General features: G+C 36.4%; 1 protein-coding gene across 1 annotated transcript in view; it reads left to right on the top strand.

The window, feature by feature from the left end:
- The window catches only part of LOC145668236 (uncharacterized), a 75,651-nt gene that overhangs the window by 47,701 nt on the left and 5,934 nt on the right, over positions 1-22,016 (top strand). The window contains exons 3-5 of the mRNA XM_081735904.1: positions 10,727-10,978; positions 15,447-15,679; positions 19,942-20,141. Coding sequence (XP_081592030.1) covers positions 10,727-10,978; positions 15,447-15,679; positions 19,942-20,141 — 685 coding nt within the window. The remainder of the gene's footprint in view (positions 1-10,726; positions 10,979-15,446; positions 15,680-19,941; positions 20,142-22,016) is intronic.

Here is a 22,016-nt window from a genome sequence, read left to right as displayed (position 1 = left end):
ACCTGGGAAGCTTTTTGTTATTTCATTTTGATATTAGAACTTGCGGAAGAGGAGGGGAGGGTAAATATATGAAAATGAATAAAACTTAATAACTCTTGAACAATCCGACTGATCCCAATCAATCAAACATTCAATATAGATAAGGTTCGGACCTGGTATGTTTTCATTTTTTGCCTTGACGGCACAATGTAGGGGAGGGGAAGGGGGGACTATGTAAAAAATAAAAATAAAAATGCTGTCTTGGTGACTTCATCACGCTTAAACCACCGAACTGATCTTAATAACATTATCAACATACATGAGGTTCGGATCTGGGGTGGTTTTTATCATATCCCTTTGATGGTAGAACGTAGGGTAGGAGGAGGGGAGGGGAGATATCTATAAAAATGAATAAAACTTAACAACTCTTGAACCACCTGACCGATCTCGATCTAATTTTCAACATAGACGACGTTCGGGCCTAGAAACTTGTGTTTTAATATTTTCACTTTGACGGTAGAACATAGGAGAGGATAAGAGAAGGGGAGATTAATATATAAAAATAAATAGAACAACTCTTGACCATCCAACAGATTTCGATCAAATTTTCAACGTACATGACATTCGGGCCTGGGATAATTTTTGTCATACCGTGCCCCCAACATGGAGAGGGGAGAGGGATACATAAAATCATCGAAAATGACCAATATCAAAGAGTGCTTTAGTAATAGTAAAACCATAACATATTACTATTTTTCTTTAATTTAGCCCAGCGAAATCGGGGTGCGACTTAGATTCGAGGACGTCTTAAGTTCGAGTAGTTATCGAGAAATAATTAAAGATATTAACGTGTTATTGAATTACTTTGCTAATAATAATAATAATAATAATAATAATAATAATAATAATAATAATAATAATAATAATAATAATAATAACTATTATTATTATTATTATTATTATTATTATTATTATTATTATTATTATTATTGAAGATTTGATCATTCAAATATTGAAAGATCAAAATATTCAAATACCTTAAGACAATTAAACGTGTGTCATCGCCGACTAATGATCACCAAAACTTCTAAATTTAAACAAAATATTCACACATGGTTCCAGCTTGAGAACCTCCAGGTTATTAGCTAGCGCCTTGAGCACAGATCCACGCTCTATATGCGCTAAATGGTATGTTTTAGTATGTTTAAATTAGATTTCCTTGCCTCCAGTTACAAAATTCTAAGTTAGTATTTTTCGTTCTTTCAAAATTTCTTTCGATTTTTTTAAAATCATATAAGTCAATAATCTTTGGCATAGTTTATATTAATAACGTGGTTGTTCTTAAACCTTTCGTTCGCTATTTGGTTTATTCTCCACACCAAACTACAGATATGATACGTTTAATTCTCATACTTGTCATTTGGTTTCAAAGCAGTCACCATTATCTGGTAAAGCAATTTTGTTCGCCACGATTCATGAGTTTTGTAACAAAACACGTCAAGAAATGAGTTAAATGAAGGCTGCAAGAGTTTAGATCAAAGTTGAGTATTGTGAGCTAGTGACAAGCATGTAATAACGTCTCGTATTTGAAACTAATGTTAGCTACTTTTAATTCACTAACTGGTATTAGATTTAATTCAAGCTTAAAGAATTGGAATGAACAAACTCAGTGTAGCTTAAAGAAAAAAAAACGTAAAAAGAACGGACGAGATTCGAACCCTGAATCACCAGTACAAAAATCCTTTTCATTAACCCCTCACCTAACAAGCCATCAACTTCTATAAGTTTTAAATTTGCAAGCAAATGATACCATTATACGTTTGTGCAATCAATGTTTTGCTGTTTTCCTCTTCAAGAACGTAACATGTTTACGACGGTTCGTTTCGTTTTCCATTAGAGCTTCTAGAGAGATGATTTGTGTTTGAGTATAGGATCTTTTGTTTCCTTTAACCGACAGTTCTAGCAAATACAACTCAATTGAAACAGCTGAAAAAAAACTAGTACTGTCTTAGAAAGTATTCCTAAAAGGGAGAAACTCCATAGTGAACCCTGAACAGTGACGGGAGTGCGTTGAGCGAGGCCAACAGCAAAATGGGATCCATTGAAGATTCGTAACTCCACTTTGAAGGGTTTTAATTAATTTCACACTTTTTCCTCAATGTCTAAAATGTAACTACTTAGCCTTAGATGAAAAGGAAGTTGTGAAGGAGCTATAGACTGTGAAGTCTACCGAAAAGATTTATCACGTCCTTGCAGCAACTATTTCCAGCAAAAGGGAATAAGTACATCAGACCTAAGTTTTCAGAAACGCTAAAAAACCTTTCCGAGGCGTATTTGTATTTGTTTCAACACATGTATAACTGATTAATTGTAGCAAAAGAACTGACAAACTCTAAGATAAGAAGAAGAATCTTGTATTGTAGCACTGCAATTGGTGAGAAAAGCTTAAAAGTGGAAAAAATATTTTTATGTACTTATTCCCTTTTTGCAATCAGTGGTTCAATTATGAGCCTATATTTTTGAGGTGTTAAAAATAATAATAAGAAGAAGAAAACTTATTAACTGGTAGGTTACGCTGGACTCTTAATTGTGTATATGGAATAATGGAACGTGGGGTTATACAGAGGATTTTGGATTTCTGTTGGCGATCAATTAATCTTTACCCTAGTAGGGAATACTGATTGGTCCGGATTTCGAACAGTAATGAAGATCAAGATTGATTGAAATTTCAACTTAGAATGAAATAAATAAAAATCTAATCTTATACAACTCTCATTGATAGCAGTGTTCCGTATTTGTTTAGACGCCTATCCTTTTATAACTTTACCTATGGTGCATGGAGTTGTTGGTTAGATCCCAGCTCGCGCTGAATGAACTTTATTATGGACAAACACCGTGTGCATGAGTTTTCTCGGGTTTCTCCAGTTTCCTCCCACTTTCTTCATTAAACGATTTCATTCGTTTCTCACCATCACTGTCTCCATTAGCGTAGTCGGCATAACGTGGGACGTAAAACAAATATTTCGTTTCGTTTTTCTTTTATAACTGTATCTCACTTTTCCTGTGACGAGAGCATCATCTAAGCGAGTATTCAGTGAATTAAACCACTATATTCATAGCACAATAGTACAGAATGAAGTTTAGCTCTTTGGCAATCTCCAGCATGCAGAGCAAAAAAAGCCAATACATTGATATTGAAACAGTAGTTAACGAATTCCTCTGCGAAAAAGATCACCCGTACTGTTGTGTTTCAGATGATAATTTATAATTATACTTAGTTGGTTGAAATTTCTCCATAGTTGTGGGGGCGAGATACTGAAAAAATCCCTACCAAGAGGTGAAGGTGACATGTAAAAGTAGTCAAATACGAACGAAATTAGTGTCGAATTCATGTGCAAAGATGAAAAGTGACACTGTGGATGCTGCGTAAGTCCAAAATAAGCCTTGGTTGGCTTCGAGTTGACAATGGGAGGGTGACAGGAATAAAGAATCGAAAATATCCTATATTTGTGTCGAATGGATAGTTTTCGGGATCACTGACATAAAAGGTGATATTTCAGATGTGTATATGTCCAAGGTTGGCCATATTGAAATGGGGTCATAGGGAGAACCAGTAAATACTTCAGAACAGTTCCTTTTTGGTGCGTTTCAAGACACTGAGAGTGAAAAGTGATAATGCCTAAATCATATTCTGAATTATCGGAGATATGACTTCTGGGGAAGTGTCGTTGCTCCAGGGAGGCATTACTAACTGATCACTCCCTAAAATCGTCACTGTTTTGCAGGGCCGTAGACAGAAATTTATTTCAGCGATCGAAAGCTTGACAGGAATTTATTTCAGCGATTGAGGGCATATTTTACTAAAATATCTATCATCCAGGGGCGGATCCAGAATGATTGTTTGGGAGGGGCGGTCGTTCGAAGTCAAATCAAGGTAAGAGCGGATTGCAAAAAAGAAAGAAAGAAATAAAGAAAGAAAAGAAAAGAAAAGAAAAAAACAAATTTAGAAAAGGAGAAGTAGCTCTTCTGCAGAATTAACTTTCTTAAGAAAGTAAGGCCTATCTACATTAGGTTTCAATTTAAGTTTATAATACAAAGATGAAACATACTTAGGATATGTTTTATTTTTAATATAAAAAGTATAAAAAGTTCCCTATTCTGGGGGATGTGATCGCCCGAACGCACTCCTCTGAATCCGCCCCTGCTATCATCATCTCTAAAATTAGATATAATTTACAAAAAAAAGTAGTGATTTCTTGGGGGCAAAAGCTCTTGATTGCCAAGGCCTGCATCCTGTGTATGTCCCTGCTGCTCTGAATTGTCAAAAGCTCTTCTTCAAAGGTAAGACATAAAATATAAATAATAAACGTGTAACATAGAATACAATATAAATAGAAAATATGTTATAATTAAGAAATACAAAATAATTATAAAATAAGTTGAAGGACAATTAAAAAATACAATAAAACTTGAAAGTAAAATATACTTTTAAAACAATTTTGCATTTATGCAGGGCTACAAACAGTGAGGAGTGCCATGTAAATTTAGTAATAAATATAATATTGGAAAATTATTTCGAATTAAACTAGCTGTGACTACATTACTTCAAACTTGAACTTGTGGAATATACAGTATGAGCGTAGCTCAAATAAAATAATCAATAAGAATGGTCTTTATTGGCAGCTCGGACCATCCACGTAAAAGTAACTTACATTAACCATTCACCTAACAGACAATGACGCACAGGGCTTGGCACTACTTTATCAGATGGTTCTATCAAATGTAACTTAATTAAAACAATAGTAACAAATTTTAAAGCTTTAAAAAGTGTCCTGAAGAAGAGGAAGTTCATTTTGCACATTGTAACTAAGTTACAAGAGGTTTACGTCCTATCTGAACGGCGCATCCACCGAGTCAACTTCTGGAATATCCCCTTAAGATAGCTTTCAACGCAGCTAAGGGAAACGTATGTGAGCCATTAATAGAATTTTCCGTAGCAGAATGGATAACCACAAGGTTCGTGGTTCGAAACCCGTCGCCGAAATCAGATTTTTTAAAATCGTCATTCCTCAGTTCTGAAGATCTTTCTCTCCTTTCGTAATCATCTGATGCTCTAAAAAGAGTTCTCCACATTAATTCGACAACTGCCTAATGTGATCCTCGCAGTTCGAAAACTTACCTTCTTATCTTTCACAAAATCAGAATTTTCGTCATAATACGAATGCTGTCCGATCATTTTTTCCCCAATTCTAAATCTGTGTATACAAATCATCCCTCTCTGTCTCTCTCTCTCTCTCTCAATGTCACCCAGGAAGTCATATGGCTTGAGATCAAACCTTCGACTCTTGAAACCAAATGTAAGCTCTTTAGCAATGTGCTATCGTAACGCTACAGGTTTGTTGTTAAAACCAGTGTCTAAAAGGCACTGGTTCTTTTAGACTTTATTCAGAAGGGGGGAGGAAGGAAGAGATTCTCCGGCGACATAAGATTTTCACTTTTTATTAGTGTATTACTATACATTTGATGAAAAAATACGTATTTATGAAGCTCAAGAGAGGGGGAATTACACCCTCCTGTCCTGCCCAAATGACGCCCCTGAAACATTTGCTTGCAGTTACTGAAAAGAAATTAAATGAATCATTGAATAAAACTCGTTTCTGTCCGTAGATATTTTAGAGCTCTTGGCAATTTCCATAGATTTCTTAGGGAGCATCTTACTAGCTTGCACTCTGTAAAGAAAGAAAAGAATGAAACTAAAGATATTTATGAAGCTCTGGGAAAATTGTGTGACTTTCCTTTAATTTAGGCTCTTAAAAATATTTCAGAACAAACGAATGGAAAAGACTGTTTTAAAGCTATAACGTTGTAAACTTGATTCCTGTTTCTTTTTCAGCTGAATGGAAAGAGTGTACTACGTCACACGCACTGCTTTAGACAAGGAGAGGTGGAGGACGGGGAGGAGTTGGAATAAATACTAGAAGCAACTAATCGATTGATACATGTATTGCGGGAATGCATAAGAAAACTGGGCAAGAGTTTGTTATTAATTTGGACTTAGAAGTTTTGTAACAAATTTTATGCCGCGGACTGTACCTTGCAGTGTCCTTCGTTTCGATCTACAACGCTTTGTGTTTATATAGTCATTGCTGAACAAAATAATATCTATTCTTGAACTTTTGAATGATGATTTATGTTTTTGTGCTAGTGAAATACATATTATACTGACTTTTTATTCAGTATTTCTTTCTTTGTGTCTACGCCATGAGTGGGAGTTCCAAGAGAAAGCCAAATCCACAGTATACATCGAATTTCCAAACGACAAAATGGAACAAATAAAAATTTTGAAAAAAACTATCAGTTACATGATGGCTGTTGGTCGACAAAACCAAATGGTGGCCTATTATCGATACGAACGGAAAACCATCGGATGGAACAAGAAATTTTGTTTCCACTTTTTACAGTTACTGTTATTGAATTCTTGTTTCCTTTACATCAAATAAAATTCGATGAACAAAATGTCGCTGTATGATTTTCGTCTACAAATTATGTGCCACCTTTTGGTAGTGAAACAATAGGCCCAAGTAACTCCGCCATTGGATGTGCCAAAGAAAAGACAAGCGGAAGAAAATTACATGCCAACGGAATGTTCTGTTGGACCAAAAGATGAATATTGATAAAGAAATGATAAAGAAGAAAATTGGAAAAGATATCACCTACCATTGCGCGAAGTGTCCTGGATAGCCTGGCTTGGATTTGCAGCCTTGCTTTAATGATTACTATGACAAAATAAAACTTTTACAAGCTGTTCTGAACTATATATATGAACATTCTTATATATTATATTTCTTCAGGTTATAAAATTGAAAATAATGAAGGACGCCTATTGGCGTCCGTAGCACATGAGATGAAAAGTTGATGGCATATGCTGCGGACGCCCTTCGGCGTCCTTACAACAATTGCACAATGAACATTTATATTTGATGTAAAACTGTTATATTCTTGTAAAACAAAGCAAAAGCACCAATTTCCAACATTTTTTTTTTTTTTAGCATATTCGACGACCTACGCGACCAAGCTCAGCAGTCAACCTGTTAAATTTCAATACTTCCAATGTACCCGTAAAAATGTTATAAAGAAATAGTGGCTATGTTTTTTAAATATTCAATTAGAACTGAACAATCTACATGAAATTTGCAATCGATCAGTGAAAACGTCAACTTTCTAGAGCCTGTAGTTTCCGAGATCTCATTGTCGAAAGGATTGGCCACAAACATATAGTTTAAATTAAAATGATACAATAGCAATTAAAAGCACTTTTTTTTCACAGTCTTTCATTCCCATCCAGAGATGGGCGGGCCGTAGAAGGTTATGCCTTCTCTTGGCCGGAGGTTTGGAAAAGTGGAGATAAAAGTGAAGGTAGGTCAAAACTGGATGTACTTTAATGTGAGTGAGTCAGTATGTGCTTCTTACGCCAGGTGAGTATCAAAAGATAGCCGTTGTGAGCATTGGATAATGGTGTCAGCGGATTATGGATGCAAGAAATCTAAGTCGGATAGATATATGGGTGGCGCTGATATATAAGTCGAGCGGTATTGTAATCAGCACTATTAGTTTCTCGTTCGTAGATTGCTAAAAGATGGTCCACGGGTGGGTAAGCTCTACGTGGTCGTGTGGGAGTTTGGTCCAGTAACCACATTTGAATGGATTTTTACATTGGGAAGTAGAGTGCTGACCATTGACCTGACACCGTTCACAGCGAATGGGTAAAGGAGCGGAGGTGCGTGATGGTTCAACACGATGGCGTTGTTTATAGATATAGGCGCCACGGGTGAGTAACTCATCGATAGTCTGTTGAGAGTTTGTGAGAACCCGCACCATGTAGGTCAACCCATGATCGTTTTTGATTCGGATACATTTTATGATATTGTGCCCTTCCAGTTTAAGTTCTTCAAAGACCTCCTCGTCACTATAGCTCGGATCTACCCCTCGTATAACGACAGACAATGTTGGTGATTTCCTCGGTGGTGGTGGCTGTTTCGGGCGTTGGTCGCTAAGCTTTGTCATGGTTGATTTGGAGCCAAAAATCTCAAAGCTGCACTTGTTCCGTGTCGTACGGAGAAACTCCGGGTCAGGCGTCTTAATAATCATGCCATTCCTACTCTTGACTATTTGAGTGATGTTCGCCCGAGGCATGTATTTTGTGATCTGTACTAAAAGTAGCTTTGGATTTGAAAATTTTGGATCAAAGTTCTGAAGGAGGAAAGAATAGATGGTTGGTCGACTAGGAGGAGGCAGGGTTGGAAACTGACGGTCATCCTGAATGTCAATGATCATGGATGCCTCAGAGCTGGCATTGCTTAGCTTATGTTGACGTTTAGCGGGTGGTAGTTTTGTGGATGCAACAGGAGAACGTTGACGAGCTGATGAACCCTGACTGCTAGAAATCCTTTCCAGAGAATAGCAACGTCGTCTAAGCGGTTTCCCGGATGAGCAAGAAGGTTCCGGTACTATAGGTGGTAAGCCAGAATGTTGTCCAATGACAGGTTGGGACGCCATAAGTCACGGTGTAGGTAATGAGTGAAACAGTGTGACGAAATGAAAAGATGAAATGAATGAATGATGAAGCTAAGCTTCCAAAAATATGTACACTAATGTGTACGGTAGCTTAGTCTCCACTCGAGTGAAACCCTTAATCTCTCCCACTCTCTCGCCCGTTGCTGAGACTTGCCGTACTTGCGTCCACAAATACGTAATAATCACAGCCTGGACTTGACACTGAGAAAACAATGCCTTCAATGGGAAAGCTGGAAACCAGCGAAGTATGATTTCTGTTTAAAAGCATTTTTTTTTTTTTTTTTTTTGCTAGCCGAAGCTAGCCCCACCCAAGGGTTACGCCCTCGACTCGGGAAGAGATGAGCAGGAAGATGGAATATCTGGTACTGTTGTTGGGATAAGTGATATTTATTTATTATTTATTTATTTATTAGGAGCATATTAATTCACTGGACTTTATGATCTTTTGATCATAAACATAAGCATAAGGTAATGATGAAATGAATGAGGTATGAAGTAATGAATAAGTGCAATACACATCACAACACATAAGTAATGTTAGAATAACAAGTGAAGTTATCTTCTCGCCCCGGGGCAACGCGGGGCATTGATGTGAGACAGTTGGTGCCCTGTTAGTACGGTAGGATTACTGTGAATGATGTGATGGAAAGACGAAATGAGAATGAATATCGAGATGAAATGCATCTAGAAGAGGAATGTCGGGATGATCCGGAGGGACAGTGTGTCGATAGAGAGTAAAAAGCAGAGAGAGAGGGGTGGGGCGTAATGGTGGGAAGGTGACGAAGTCGGCTGCAGTATGTACTGTGTCCATGAGTAGTGGGTGATTCATTGTCAGTCGATCAGTGATATATTTCAAGCGAAGATGTTCTACATGTGAAAGAAGCGTGGGAAAAGTATTACGACTATAGAGATCGGCAGTGGGGCTAGGTAAGGATATACGGTAAGCGATTCTGAAGGCATGAAGTTCTAAGATTTGTAGTTTTTTATAAAAGAAAGGTGCTGCAGGTATCCAGGCTGTGAAACCGTAAGTCAGTACTGGTTGGAAAAAGACCTTTTAAAAGCACCTGAGCTCCAACTTATAACTTTAGCTTTGAAATCTTACATTTACGGTTATGTATGATTTCACGTTTAAAAGAGAGAAACATTTTAGGTATTTGTACTTTAAATAGTCTTAATTAGTTAACTATATCTTTTCCATAAAGTTTATGATATAAAATTATTGTTCAAAGCCTTTGTATTTTAATAAGCCTTCTCTAAAATCAATGCGTGTGAGTTGTGCTTCCATCTTCCGAGTTCTTTTAAACTATGTTTATATGTTTGTGGCCTTCCTTTCGACAATGAGATCTCGTAAACTACAGGCTCTAGAAAGATGATGTTTTCACTGATCGATTGGAAATTTTGCATAGATTGTCCAGTTTTAATTGAATATTTAAAAAAAACATGGCAATTATTTCTTTATTACATTTTTAAGGGTACACTGGAAGCGTTGAAATAAAAGAACAAAGCATCATATCCTATGTGTTATACATTCCAACACCACAATGTTGTATATTGGGGTTGTATATGTCTCAGGCGTTTGTTCCATGGCCAAATAATAATGAAAAAGGAAGGATAACCATTTCTCGAGTCTTAAGATAAATCTTTATTTTTTGAGTGTTTTGCCCAATGAACACCATATATAACTGACATTATAATTAATTGTATATGTAATGTATTTGCTTATTACATACTGGATGCAAGAAGAAAGAAAACACTGGTCATACATGAATTAGAAACCCCAACCGGAAGTAGGCTCAAATCTTGCAAACGGTGCGAGATATTGACAAAAAAAATCTCCCCTTTATGATACCCCTTGCCGATTTTTTTAAAATCAAGACGTCTTTCGCTTGTGTCTGTAAAGGGACATGTACATATGTTGTAAGGAATGAGAAGGAGATTTATGCTCATATGCGAATGATACGCTGTGTAGAGAGCGCAGGTTCAGCTAGTATAGTCTAAAAGAACTCCAAAGATACTAGAATATATAAGATAATAAGTTAATTTCCCTCAAATACAGTAAATGTCCATGTTGGTTTATTTGATTGAGAGAGGAAAATATTTTAAAAAAAAATCATTAATATCATTGTTGATGGGTCCTGTTCATACTGTTTTCGTATGTTCTATTTTCTTTCAGATTACCCCTGTCCTTTAAGATGGATATAGTAAAAAAGGAAACTAACAAAATAGTAACTAAAAGAGAGAAGATGAGTATTGATTCGGAAATTAAGAGACGTAATTTAACGTCAACATTAGAATGTCTTCAACTGCAGCTGGAAGACGCAAGACAAGACTTGATGGAGATTGGAAAATTTCAAGTGGAACGAAAGGATAGAAAAAGGCATCGAAGGAGAACAGCGAAAAAAGTAAAAGGCGAAGAGTTTATCAAGTAAGTCATAATACCGTATTCTAAGTTTATACACGAAAGAAAATTATTCCTTATCTTGAGAATGCGTAAATGTCTTTATCATTCTTTTACGAATAAAAGGTGTACACAATACATCACAATAGTTAAGTTACACGCAGTTATAATGTGCGGTCTTTTGGGCCTGTTGTGAAAAATGGTAAATTATATAAGAGTATGAAATATACAAGAAATATAATTCTGAATATACATACATCAAATAATATAGCTTTATAATAAAGTTTTATATATTTTCATGTACATTATTATTGTAAATATTAAGTGTAAAATAATTATAAAAATTAGATATATTCAAAACTATCATACATGGCCTTCTTGGGAAATGAACATGGTTAAAGCAAAAAAAAAAAAAAGTTCTCCACTCCTGGGCTATACTATCTTTCACATCCAGTCTCATCATCATTTTGTGACTGAATGTAGCCATTTCCATGTACTGATTAGCCAACAAGTTGGGCTATAGTTAAGCTATTAGCTTGCGGTCTGCAGGAGAAAGATGAAAATGGAAATTCCTGATTATAGAAGAAAATGAAATCTTTAAATTTTACATTCCACGGTTATGCCGGCTAGGCTAAAGGAGAATGATGATGAGAAATGAATAAAATGGTAAAATGAAGAAAGTGGCAGGAAACGGGAAAACCTCGAGAACACCCACGGACACAGCGTTTGTCCACCACAAAGCTCACTTGGCGCGAGCTGGGATCGAACGAAGGATCCTATGCACCAGAGGTGAACGCTCTATCACTGAGTGACCGTGGCCCCCTCATTATAAAAGAATTAACGAAAGAAATGTGAGAAACGTTTTAGAAGGTATGGTCGCAGGAAAGCGAGGGAGAGGGCGAAGGAGACTACAATTAATGGGCGATATCAAAATAGAGAAATCGTAAGTGAAGACTAAGAGGCTAGGGGAGGACCGTAGGGCATGGAAAGTTCTCAATTGCAGCAAGTGACCTGCCAATAATGGAAGAATACTATGATGATGACGATGATGACGAAAGGAAACGGGATAATCTCAAGATAATCTACGGACACGATTAGTAGTAATACTAATGGATTTAAATTTAATTTTTAACGTCTCCATGTATCTGAATTCTAATTAATTAATCTGTAATCAATATGAGAATAGTGGACTGCATTTGGAGTAATTCCATTTTAGATGCCAACTACTGTGTGATCAGTATTATTTGCAATTATTTAACTGTTGGCTAATTTCAAATGATACCATGCAGTAATGCGTATTTTAAATTGTGAAATATTGAGAAGCGTTCTAAAGAAATACCTATTGGTAACCAAGGAGTTAGAAGTGACTAATATAAAAGTAGATCATAGATAGATCAGGGTTGTCACAATTCTGAATTAATTGCCCTTACAGCGAATAGAATTTTCAGCATTTGGGGGCCATGAGACGTATAGATTCCGTTAAAATCTCGAATTCAATTACAGTGAAACCTCTAAATAACGGATACCAATGGACATGAATTTTTGTACGTTACTGAGAGGTGTCCCTTACAGACAGGTTACAGAAATTTAATTTCTCACAACGTTAATGGTATGCAGTAAGATACAGAAAATGCATTATTTTTGAGCGTAAATACGTAAAATTCAATATGAAAATACTCTATTTAGTACGTATTTGAATTACTGGAAAGGATGAAGGAGAAATTCATTTCTGTTAAATAATATTATTGCTGGGGGATGTATTAATATATTCGTATACTGCAAAAGATAATGCATGTATGATAATTTTCTTAAGTACATGTCATCACACTGTAAGCATTTTTCATTTATTTCAAATTCTCAGAACCTCTGAAAAGATACGTTAGAAACCAACTAACCGACTAAACTCTGCTTTTTCTTCTACAAGGGTAATGAAACTCTTTAGCAAGTGTCCACTGAGAATCCTCAGTACGGTTGCAGAAGAAACATGTGTGTGTGTGTGTGTGTTTGTGTATCGCAGAACCTAGGATAATTTCTGTCCATTATGAAGAGGTTATTGAAATGTTTGGGGGAAAAAAGGACTGTCCCCATTCGTGTCTGAGAGTGTCCGTAAAAGGGAAGGATTTGTGCCGTTAGAGAACATATGTTTTTGCCACAACAGAAAAAACTGTCCGTATTATAGAGGTGTCCGTTATTGAGAGGTGTCCTTTAAGGAAGGTTTCACTGTATTTTCATGCTCCTATAGTCACTCGAAAGTAAAAATAAAACTAATCATTCTCTGCATCTTTAGTTTTGTTTTAAACGTAAATTTGTAAATCTAACAGTACAAACAAATCTTTCTATGGTGCAGATTAAAAAAAAAAAATCATTAAACTTATACAGAAATGCTGGTAGCAAATATCTTCCTTAGTGTTATCTTTCTTCTGTAATGGACAAATATTTTTCAGCCCAGAAGATGCAAACTATTCGAAACGACCCTGAGTACACTAGCATATGAAATACAACCGGGCAACAGGCAAAAATAATCACCCCAACTCAAGAGTCATCTTAACGACTCAACTCACAAAATAACACTTCAAAGCTCAACGGGTTAAGACCAAAACATATAACGTAGTAGGGTAACACAGTAACACTTAACCTTGTAGGTAGACTCATTCTACCACTACAACCAAACTTACATATCTCAACCACTCACAAACAACAAAGAACATGGGGTAGACTACAACGTGTATCTATGTTACGTATTTGCAGTATTGCAGTATACTTGAATCCTCCTACTGGGGCCGCGGTGGCTCAGTGGTAGAGCGTTCACATCTGGTGTATGGGGTCCCGGGTTCAAACCCTGCTCCCGCCAAGTGGACTTTGTGGTGGACAAACACCGTGTGCGTGGGTTTTCTCGGGGTTCTCCCGTTTCATTCCACTTTCTTCATTCCACCATTTCATTCATTTCTCATAATCACCGTCTCCTTTAGCCTAACCGGCATAAACGTGGGACGTAAAACTCAAAGATTTCATTTCATTTTTTTGAATCCTCCTACATTATGCGTTACTGGACGATGCCATACTGTACGCGCGTTGAAAAAGCATAGTTCCTATTGATGATTACCCCTTGAAATAAACAAGCAGCCGTGGCATATATGCTTGAAAGAATAATGTCCTCTGCCAAGACGACGTGCTTGAAGGGGCGAAGGACCATAGATTTCCAATAGCTCGCGCCTCTGGATCGAGGCTGCTGTGGGTAAAACGCCAGTCCCCGAGGAATCAGGCGTCTTGTTCCTCAACGTTACATTGCACAATTCGCATCACATAATGTTTACAAACTATAGTTAAGAATTCTACCTGAATCGCAACTATCGTGAAACCAAACTTTGCATTCAATAAATACACTTCATCCAATTGTTATGACTCGAGATTGCAATAATATTCTCCACAGTCTCCATAAAACAAGTCTCTATCCCTCTTTTCGTTGATGATTTACGCTTCTTCGTGCTGGAAAATTGGAAGGTTCAGCTGTTGCAAACATGGCATGTGTTATCAATACTCTCTTGTCATCTAAAGAGTGACCACCAGCAGATGTATTCCTAATTCTTTCAGATATTGGCAGCAGATCGTGGATAAAGTGAGCACTGGGTGGTGTAGAGAGAGGTGTGTAAATGGGTCGTTTGTTTGTATGTGTTGAGCTTGACGTAAATCACCTCCACACCATCTGGATACAATGTATTGACATTTCCTCCTCGTCTAGAAAAGAAAATGCACAAAATGTGAAACTGAAAATGTCTCTACCAGTTTGGCACAAAAAATACATTGTCGACGAAAGAGTGACATTATTTCCCGAAAAGTTAGAGTGTTATTTCCCAAAACAATTGACTTGTTTTTTGAACATCCTTTGTAAATCTAAAAGGTGGTCATGCACAAATTATTTATGTCATACTCCTACCTAATGATCACTCTATTGACGTATATAGAAATATTTAAAACTTAATGATACATAAACAGAATACTTATTATTTTTTTATGACGCGATGAAAATCAGCACGAATACCACGTCTACGCCTACACTTTTTAATTTCTTTCCCTCAACTGACGCCTGACTAGTCAGTGTTTCTTGTACGGTTATGCGGCTTGAAAGTTCTGAGCACTCCGGCAATCTTTATCAACTGATAACAGCACCGTGCAGTGGAAGAAATCGGAAGTTACACTGGGGTCGTTCCAAGGAAAGCCAATCACATCGCTCGGATAACTCGATTTTGTATTAAAATGTATTACGCGCTTTAAAAAATAGAACCAAAGAGTTTTCCATTTTCCCTCGTATATTATATCCTTTTGCCACATAGTGCAGAATTTCACATAACTTAGAAAAAATCACAACGTGTCTTACCTAAAGATACTTTCCCATCCATTTTATCTGTTTTGAGGCCGTGGAACAAATGAATGCCACAGAGGTTATCCATATTTGCTGGCAATTGCATCACGTGAATATATTGTTATTTCTTTACAGATATTTGCAAGGAAAGAATAATGCAATGGATGCATTGGTAGGAAAGTTGCGAATGCAAACAAATGTTTTGAAAGCCTCTCTCACTCGGTGCAACAGACTACTAAAAGCTAAAGAAGAGAGTGAACATTCCGTTTCATCTATAGATATGGACGTCTTGCAATTAGAACATCTACAATATGTGCAATTATTACAAGAAAAGAATCAAGAACTCATGCAGTTGAAAACCAGAACAGGTTGGTACTTCTTTTGTTGTTATTCTTTTTAATGAAAAATGAAGAATACAAAGCTTAAACTGGGGACAAAACCGACTATTCATTATTGAAGAAAAACTGGACCAATTATGTAGGTATATTGTATAAACTACAAGAGATGTCCTTCTCTATGTCGCAGTGTTGATTCGAGTGTGCTCTCGATTGTAGCGTTCGATTCGAGATATCATCTCCCAAAATGTCGTATTCCGCTTGTCATCGTATAAATAATGGTGGGGACCCCCAGTTGAGAGCTCTCTAATTTGTAACACGAAACCATAGCCAAAGCTGTATGTGAGAAGTGCGTAAACTTCACAATAACCCACAATAAATTACTGTAGATTTTGAACAATACCAAATTCTACAACCCTTTACGTTATCCGCTCTACGCTTTACGACACCAAATCGGAAATGATTATTTTTAAAGGTAAATCGTAGTGCCTGTGATTTTTAAACTAACAAATTCCACCAAAACAAAATTAATTATATACTACATATCAGGCCCGTATTCAGGGGTCGGCCCCCTAAACTTTTGCTGGCCCCTAAAACAGGAGCGTCATTTCAGATTTTGCTTGGGGGGGCAAGACCCCTTGATATAAGTAAAATTTCGCGTTTTTCAGTGATTTACTACTATTCTATTGATAAAATCTATATACATCTCAAACTCAGGGGGGGACAAATGCCCCTCCCTACCCTAAAATTGTCACGGTAGGCTTGCAAATGAACTATAATGTGGTGATGAAATATAATACGGTTGGGTCGGGGCCCCCTAACTTCAACCGGGTCCCTCCTACAATTTTGGGCTGGCTACGGGCCTGCTATATATACAACTATATACTATATATTTTCAATTTGGTAGAACCGTCTGCTAAAGTGAACGTGAACCCATTTACAAATATACTTTTTTTTTTTTTTTTTTTTTTGTACAGAATATCGATAAATGACGTGCGACTTGTATCAGAGATAGGCCTATTGTTCCTTTTGGCAGAGAGTGAGGATTATTTTATGCAGTAATTGCCATCATTAGCAATTTTTAACGTAGGCAAAGTAGACCTACTCCCTCCACAACCAAACAGTTTCCTTGCCAAGGTGTCACAAAACAATTATACGTTACATAATTTTGGCAACATTTCCAACAACTCATAAACATATAGTTCAATAAATATGCAAACTTAATAATAGTTTGACAATTCTCTAGGCAGTTGTCTTTACGAGCCTTTTGACAGTGTAAAAATACAATGCATATGCCTATTCACCCAATGTTATTACAAGTGCACAACCACATTATATTGACTGTTACAGGGTAAAAGAAGAAAGAAAATGACTTACCTTTGACATTATGATATGAAATTCCAAAGAACGTTGATTTTTTTCGTCGTACAAATTTTCCTAGGAACACAGACAATCAACAATAAAACAGACATAAATTACTAGGCAGCCTTACGTGAAAACCATCTGTTTATCCTCTTCCAATATGGCAGATCGGTACGATATATGCGAGTTTGATACCATCAAAGATCTCGCATCAGGGCATCTCTAGTAGTTTATACTATCTCAATGGTTCAAATAAGTTAGGCGTCTTCACAAGTAAATGTATAACACAAAGTGCGTCACTGATATTTTAGGACGAAGAGAGCTTAGTTGAAATATTTAAATCAATATCAATTTATAATTGTATACACAAGACATTAAAGAGCTATACCGACAAACTGTAGGTCTAAGAGTTGATTCCTCAAATCAATATATATATATATATATATATATATATATATATATATATATATATATATATATATATATATATATATATATATACATGGGCGGCGATTAGGGGGGGCAAAGGGGGACAGTTGCCCCCTCACTTTTTTCTAGTGACTCATTAATGTATATAGATTAATTTCGAAATGTAAAGTTATCGTATGTATTATTGATTCATAGAAAAAATTATGACCCCTACCGGTGCGTGACTACGTATTGGTTGTCTTCCTGTAGAGTTAAGAAAACTGCAGGAATTACATTTTAATTGCCACGGAAAATAGCCGAAAAATAAACCTATCGGAGCGGAAAAATTCCAGCGATTTTCACTTCTTTTTACAAGGGTTCGATATGTTAATCACCCGCTTTAAAACTAATTGAGATGATATTTCGCAAAAAAGGAAAAGTCTTTCACAAGTTATTCTTTAATTGCACAAAAATGGACAATTCCTAAAATGTCTTCTCTCTAATATTAAGGAATATTGATTAAAAGGGAGTAATAAGAAACATCTACTTTTCCATTGTTTTTCAGTGTAATATATGAATGGAGTGGTATGTTTAGGGGTGTACGAGTGTATATACAATTAAATTTAGTTAATTCAACATAATTCTAGGTTTTAGGATTATTTTGTATAACTGGGGTGTGGCGTGATTCTAAGTATTGTTAAGTTTTGATGTATTCCAAGAAAGTGAAAACTGCATCTAATGGCAACGAACATGTTTCGGGAAGCTGAAAAAGCAAATATTTCTTTAAATGTCGTAGCATATGCTTGTAATATTTAATGTCTTTCATTTTTTAAGGGCAATAACACGTTTATTAGCACGTGTGGAATTAAAAATGTGTATTGTTCATTAATCCAGAATTTCAATTCAACTTTTGCAAAACAAGCCTCATTATTCACTAGTATGATTAATGTTATCCTTTCTATTTATTTGTTTAGTAATTTTGTTATTAAATAATCTGATCAGAGTTTTCCAGATAGAATTTTAAAATGTTCATGAGCAAGGAGTCAAAATTTCTTTTTACATTTTATTTCTTTCTTTATTTAAGAGTACAAAGGGAATGCGATATAATTAAGGTATTTTAACTGAAAAAATAGTATCCTATTAGTTATACAATCCTCCGTCAACAAAGTGTTAGTATGAACCAGGGAAACTAAGATTGATATACAAATATTCAGATCATGTCTTGCCCCCCACTTTTAACGTCCAATCGCCGCCACTATATATATATATAAGTTCATATACTATGGACAAAAATTTATAATTTCGGAGCTAGGGCTGTTCAAAGGCGTGGAAAAATTGCATTGCAATACACGTTCTTTCAAACACGTGGAGTGGCTGTTCATATGAGCGTACAGGAAATCACACACCATCCGAAAATAAATACTTCAGCAACGTCTAATTGGTGCGTAAGGGATTTCCCAGTCATGCTTCAAACATAATTCTCACATAAACTCTGACTTGTCTAAAGTAGACAGAAGTTAAGCCTTAACAGGAGTGAACACATAAGGCGTCGGCGAGATGTCGGAAGTGTTAGGAACCGCCAGCTTCACGGTTCTTCGTGTTTGAAATAGCCAGTGATTTATTTGTGAATTTTGTAGAAGGGGGGAAATATTTATGAAGAATTGCTACTAAAACATGAACTTGAATTATTGTACTTTAAAACAGATTGTATAGCCTATGAAAGGGGGGAAAATATCTTTTCAGGCTGGGAAGACTAAATTAAACCTAGAGACAGGGAAGTCAAAAGTTAGAAGGGGGGAAATTCCCAGGCTTCCCTGGCTACAAATAAATCCCTGGAAATAGCTCGTGCTGCGATGTATTGTTTCATGCTTATTATGTATAAAATATGTGAAATATACCGAAATATACAATGTCACATATTTATTGCTGTCAAGGCCTACCTGTTGCTAAGTTTGGAACCACAAGCTTACTTGGGAATTATGTCAATGTAGGAAATCTCTTGCGCGCCCGTTGCACTTTGCTGAAGCATGTATCGTCGGATGGCGTATGTGTGATTTCATTTACATTGATATGTACCGTCGCACACTGGGGAAAAATAGTAGATAAGCCATTTCTAACCGGCCGATATGTGACATAGGAGCATAGTTTAGTGATCGAAGGAGAAGGTTAGAGGTAAGGGAACGGAATTCAAGTGTTGGCAGTGTACTAGTAATCATGAATCCCTGAGTGACGTATCTCCAAAACCATCAACCATGCCATGAATGTTCTTGTTTGTCACCATTGCAATTTTCAATGCCATCTTTAATGCCTGTTCCATGTTCTCCCTCTGTCGTTTATTGTGAATAACAACACCAGCAAATTCTGAAGTCACAAAGAATCCAGTTAGAAAGGACTGATAGGCGATATAGTCATACATTTCTCAAAGCCTACTTAGCTACATCAGCACTGATAGCATTGAGTTTTCAATACCATTACGAAGTTGGGCAGCTGATACGTGTACTAATGTATAATACATTGTATTCCAGGCGGGTGCATAAAAAGACTAAACTTTCAGAGAAAGAATCTACATGAAGCTGTGAGAAAACTGTCTCAAATTAACAATCGATTACCCTCAAGAGAAAATGAAGTGACAAAGTTGCAGAACGCATGTGAAGAATTATATGAAGAATTACAGAGAGAATCTGAAAGAAAATACAAAGTGAAGATGTTCTTGCAGAACTGTCAGGTAAATATATAGATTAAAATTCAATTAGCATGAATAGTTCTTGGGTACTTTTAACGGCGCATGTACAGCTAACGAGATATCTACCTGATTAAGGCGAAATAAATGTCAGTTTTGCCATGTTGACTTCATAGTGGCAGAATGGGTACATGCGTAGTTGGTCACTAAACTAAGTATAAGCCATGGGTTTTGACTGGCCTTCGCCACATGTTGCCCAACTGTTCTATGCCTTGCCGGTACCATTCCGGTGGGTTTGATTTCTCAGTGACGAAGGCATACCGCCTATGGTTTTTCAGTGATCAAGACATACCATCACTGGAGAGTAGACGCTAAATACCTTTAATAAATCCATTGTTAAATATATTAATTGAGGAAAAGCTGTGCAAGTAAAAAGATTTTATTCTTTATATATAGTAATAATGTCTAAGTTGACAACACAGATATTTTTATCATTTTCCTACCTTTCTTTTTAAAATAAGATATCTACAAAGAAATTCATCTAGTTGATATTTTGATGTACCATATTTAATTTTCTTTCTTGTATATGTGTGTCGTCTTGCTTTAATGCATATAAATATCGTGTTTTGAACATGGGCGGATTTAGGGGTTGTCTGCTATGGGGGTCGGATTTACGGGAGTTTGGATTACCTCTCAGTCGAATGAGGGGTCCGGGAGTTTTCCACAGTAAATTGTTAGTATAAAACTCGGGTTTTGAGCATTTTCGTGTATAATTCTCCATACCAGTGACGGCCAATTTCTTTAAACTAAGGGGCCACATCATAGAAATTTCCATGTGGCGAGGGCCTCAAATTCATATGATACTTTTCTTTACTTTTATATTATACACTCATTACACCCTAGCCCAGAAAGGAATTATCTATTAAACAATCAACAACCAAAATACCGACATAGCAAAAATCACATTTCTAAGTTGATATTAATGTATTAACCCAAATCATTACATTTTAACTATATTTCTAAAATTTTTATGCATACAATAAAATATGTTATCTTCTCGAGGGCTGCGTGAGAAGACCTCGCAGGGCGCATGCAGTCCGCGGGCCCGTAGTTAGCCATCTCTGCTCTATAAGTTTTATTTTTCAGAAAGTTGTTTGTGGGGAATCAGTCTTTCCATGTCCCTCCCTCGGAACTACAGGGAAGCTCTCCTATGATTTTCAGTCATTATGTAAAGAGAAATACAATCTTTTAGGGAACATACCCTTACTGTAGTTCAACATTTCCGGTATGTCGAGTCAAAATCCTAATAAAACATACCGCCTCTGCTTTTATTCCACTTCGAACACTGCTCAAAACTGTAAACATAATTAACTTTATATTGCTTTTACAGGAATGGATAAATGTAAATGGAGGTACAGTCCTGTATTTAGGTATTTTACGCCACTAGACCCAAGAAAATGCTGCTTTCCCCTTTGTTGGTATTTAGTTATGTATAGGCCTCTACTGTTACATTGAGGTACCAGCAACGGGGCAGAGGGTGCAGAACCAAATGAATAGATTAAGCTGGTTACCTAAGAATAGCCTCAGCTCTTTTTACTTCAGTAGCATCGTAACGAGATAACTCGATCGTCCTGTGAGCAGCATGTTTTTTCCTGCATACCATACTGCAACCTCAATATTAAAAAAAAAAAAAAATGTCGCCCCTGAAAATTTACCGCTCTGGGCCAGAAATGTTTTTTTTTTTTTTTTTTCATAGGGACTTCTTTGATTTAATGTGAGAAAAAAGTGGTCGTATTCTAGAGATTATACGCTCTCTCTAGCTTGTGACATGTAGATAGCAAGAGATCTTCAATATCATTAAATGGTCAGGGTGATCAAAGACAATGCAATCATTCAGTCATGTTTTCAATTGCTCTATAA

The sequence above is a fragment of the Thermobia domestica genome, chromosome 13 (genome assembly GCF_964235325.1).
Source record: "Thermobia domestica chromosome 13, izTheDome1.hap1.1, whole genome shotgun sequence".
In the NCBI taxonomy this organism is placed as follows: Eukaryota; Metazoa; Arthropoda; class Insecta; order Zygentoma; family Lepismatidae; genus Thermobia; species Thermobia domestica.
The sequence above is the reverse complement of the archived record's forward strand: the minus strand, read 5'-3'. Positions and strand labels throughout refer to the sequence as shown.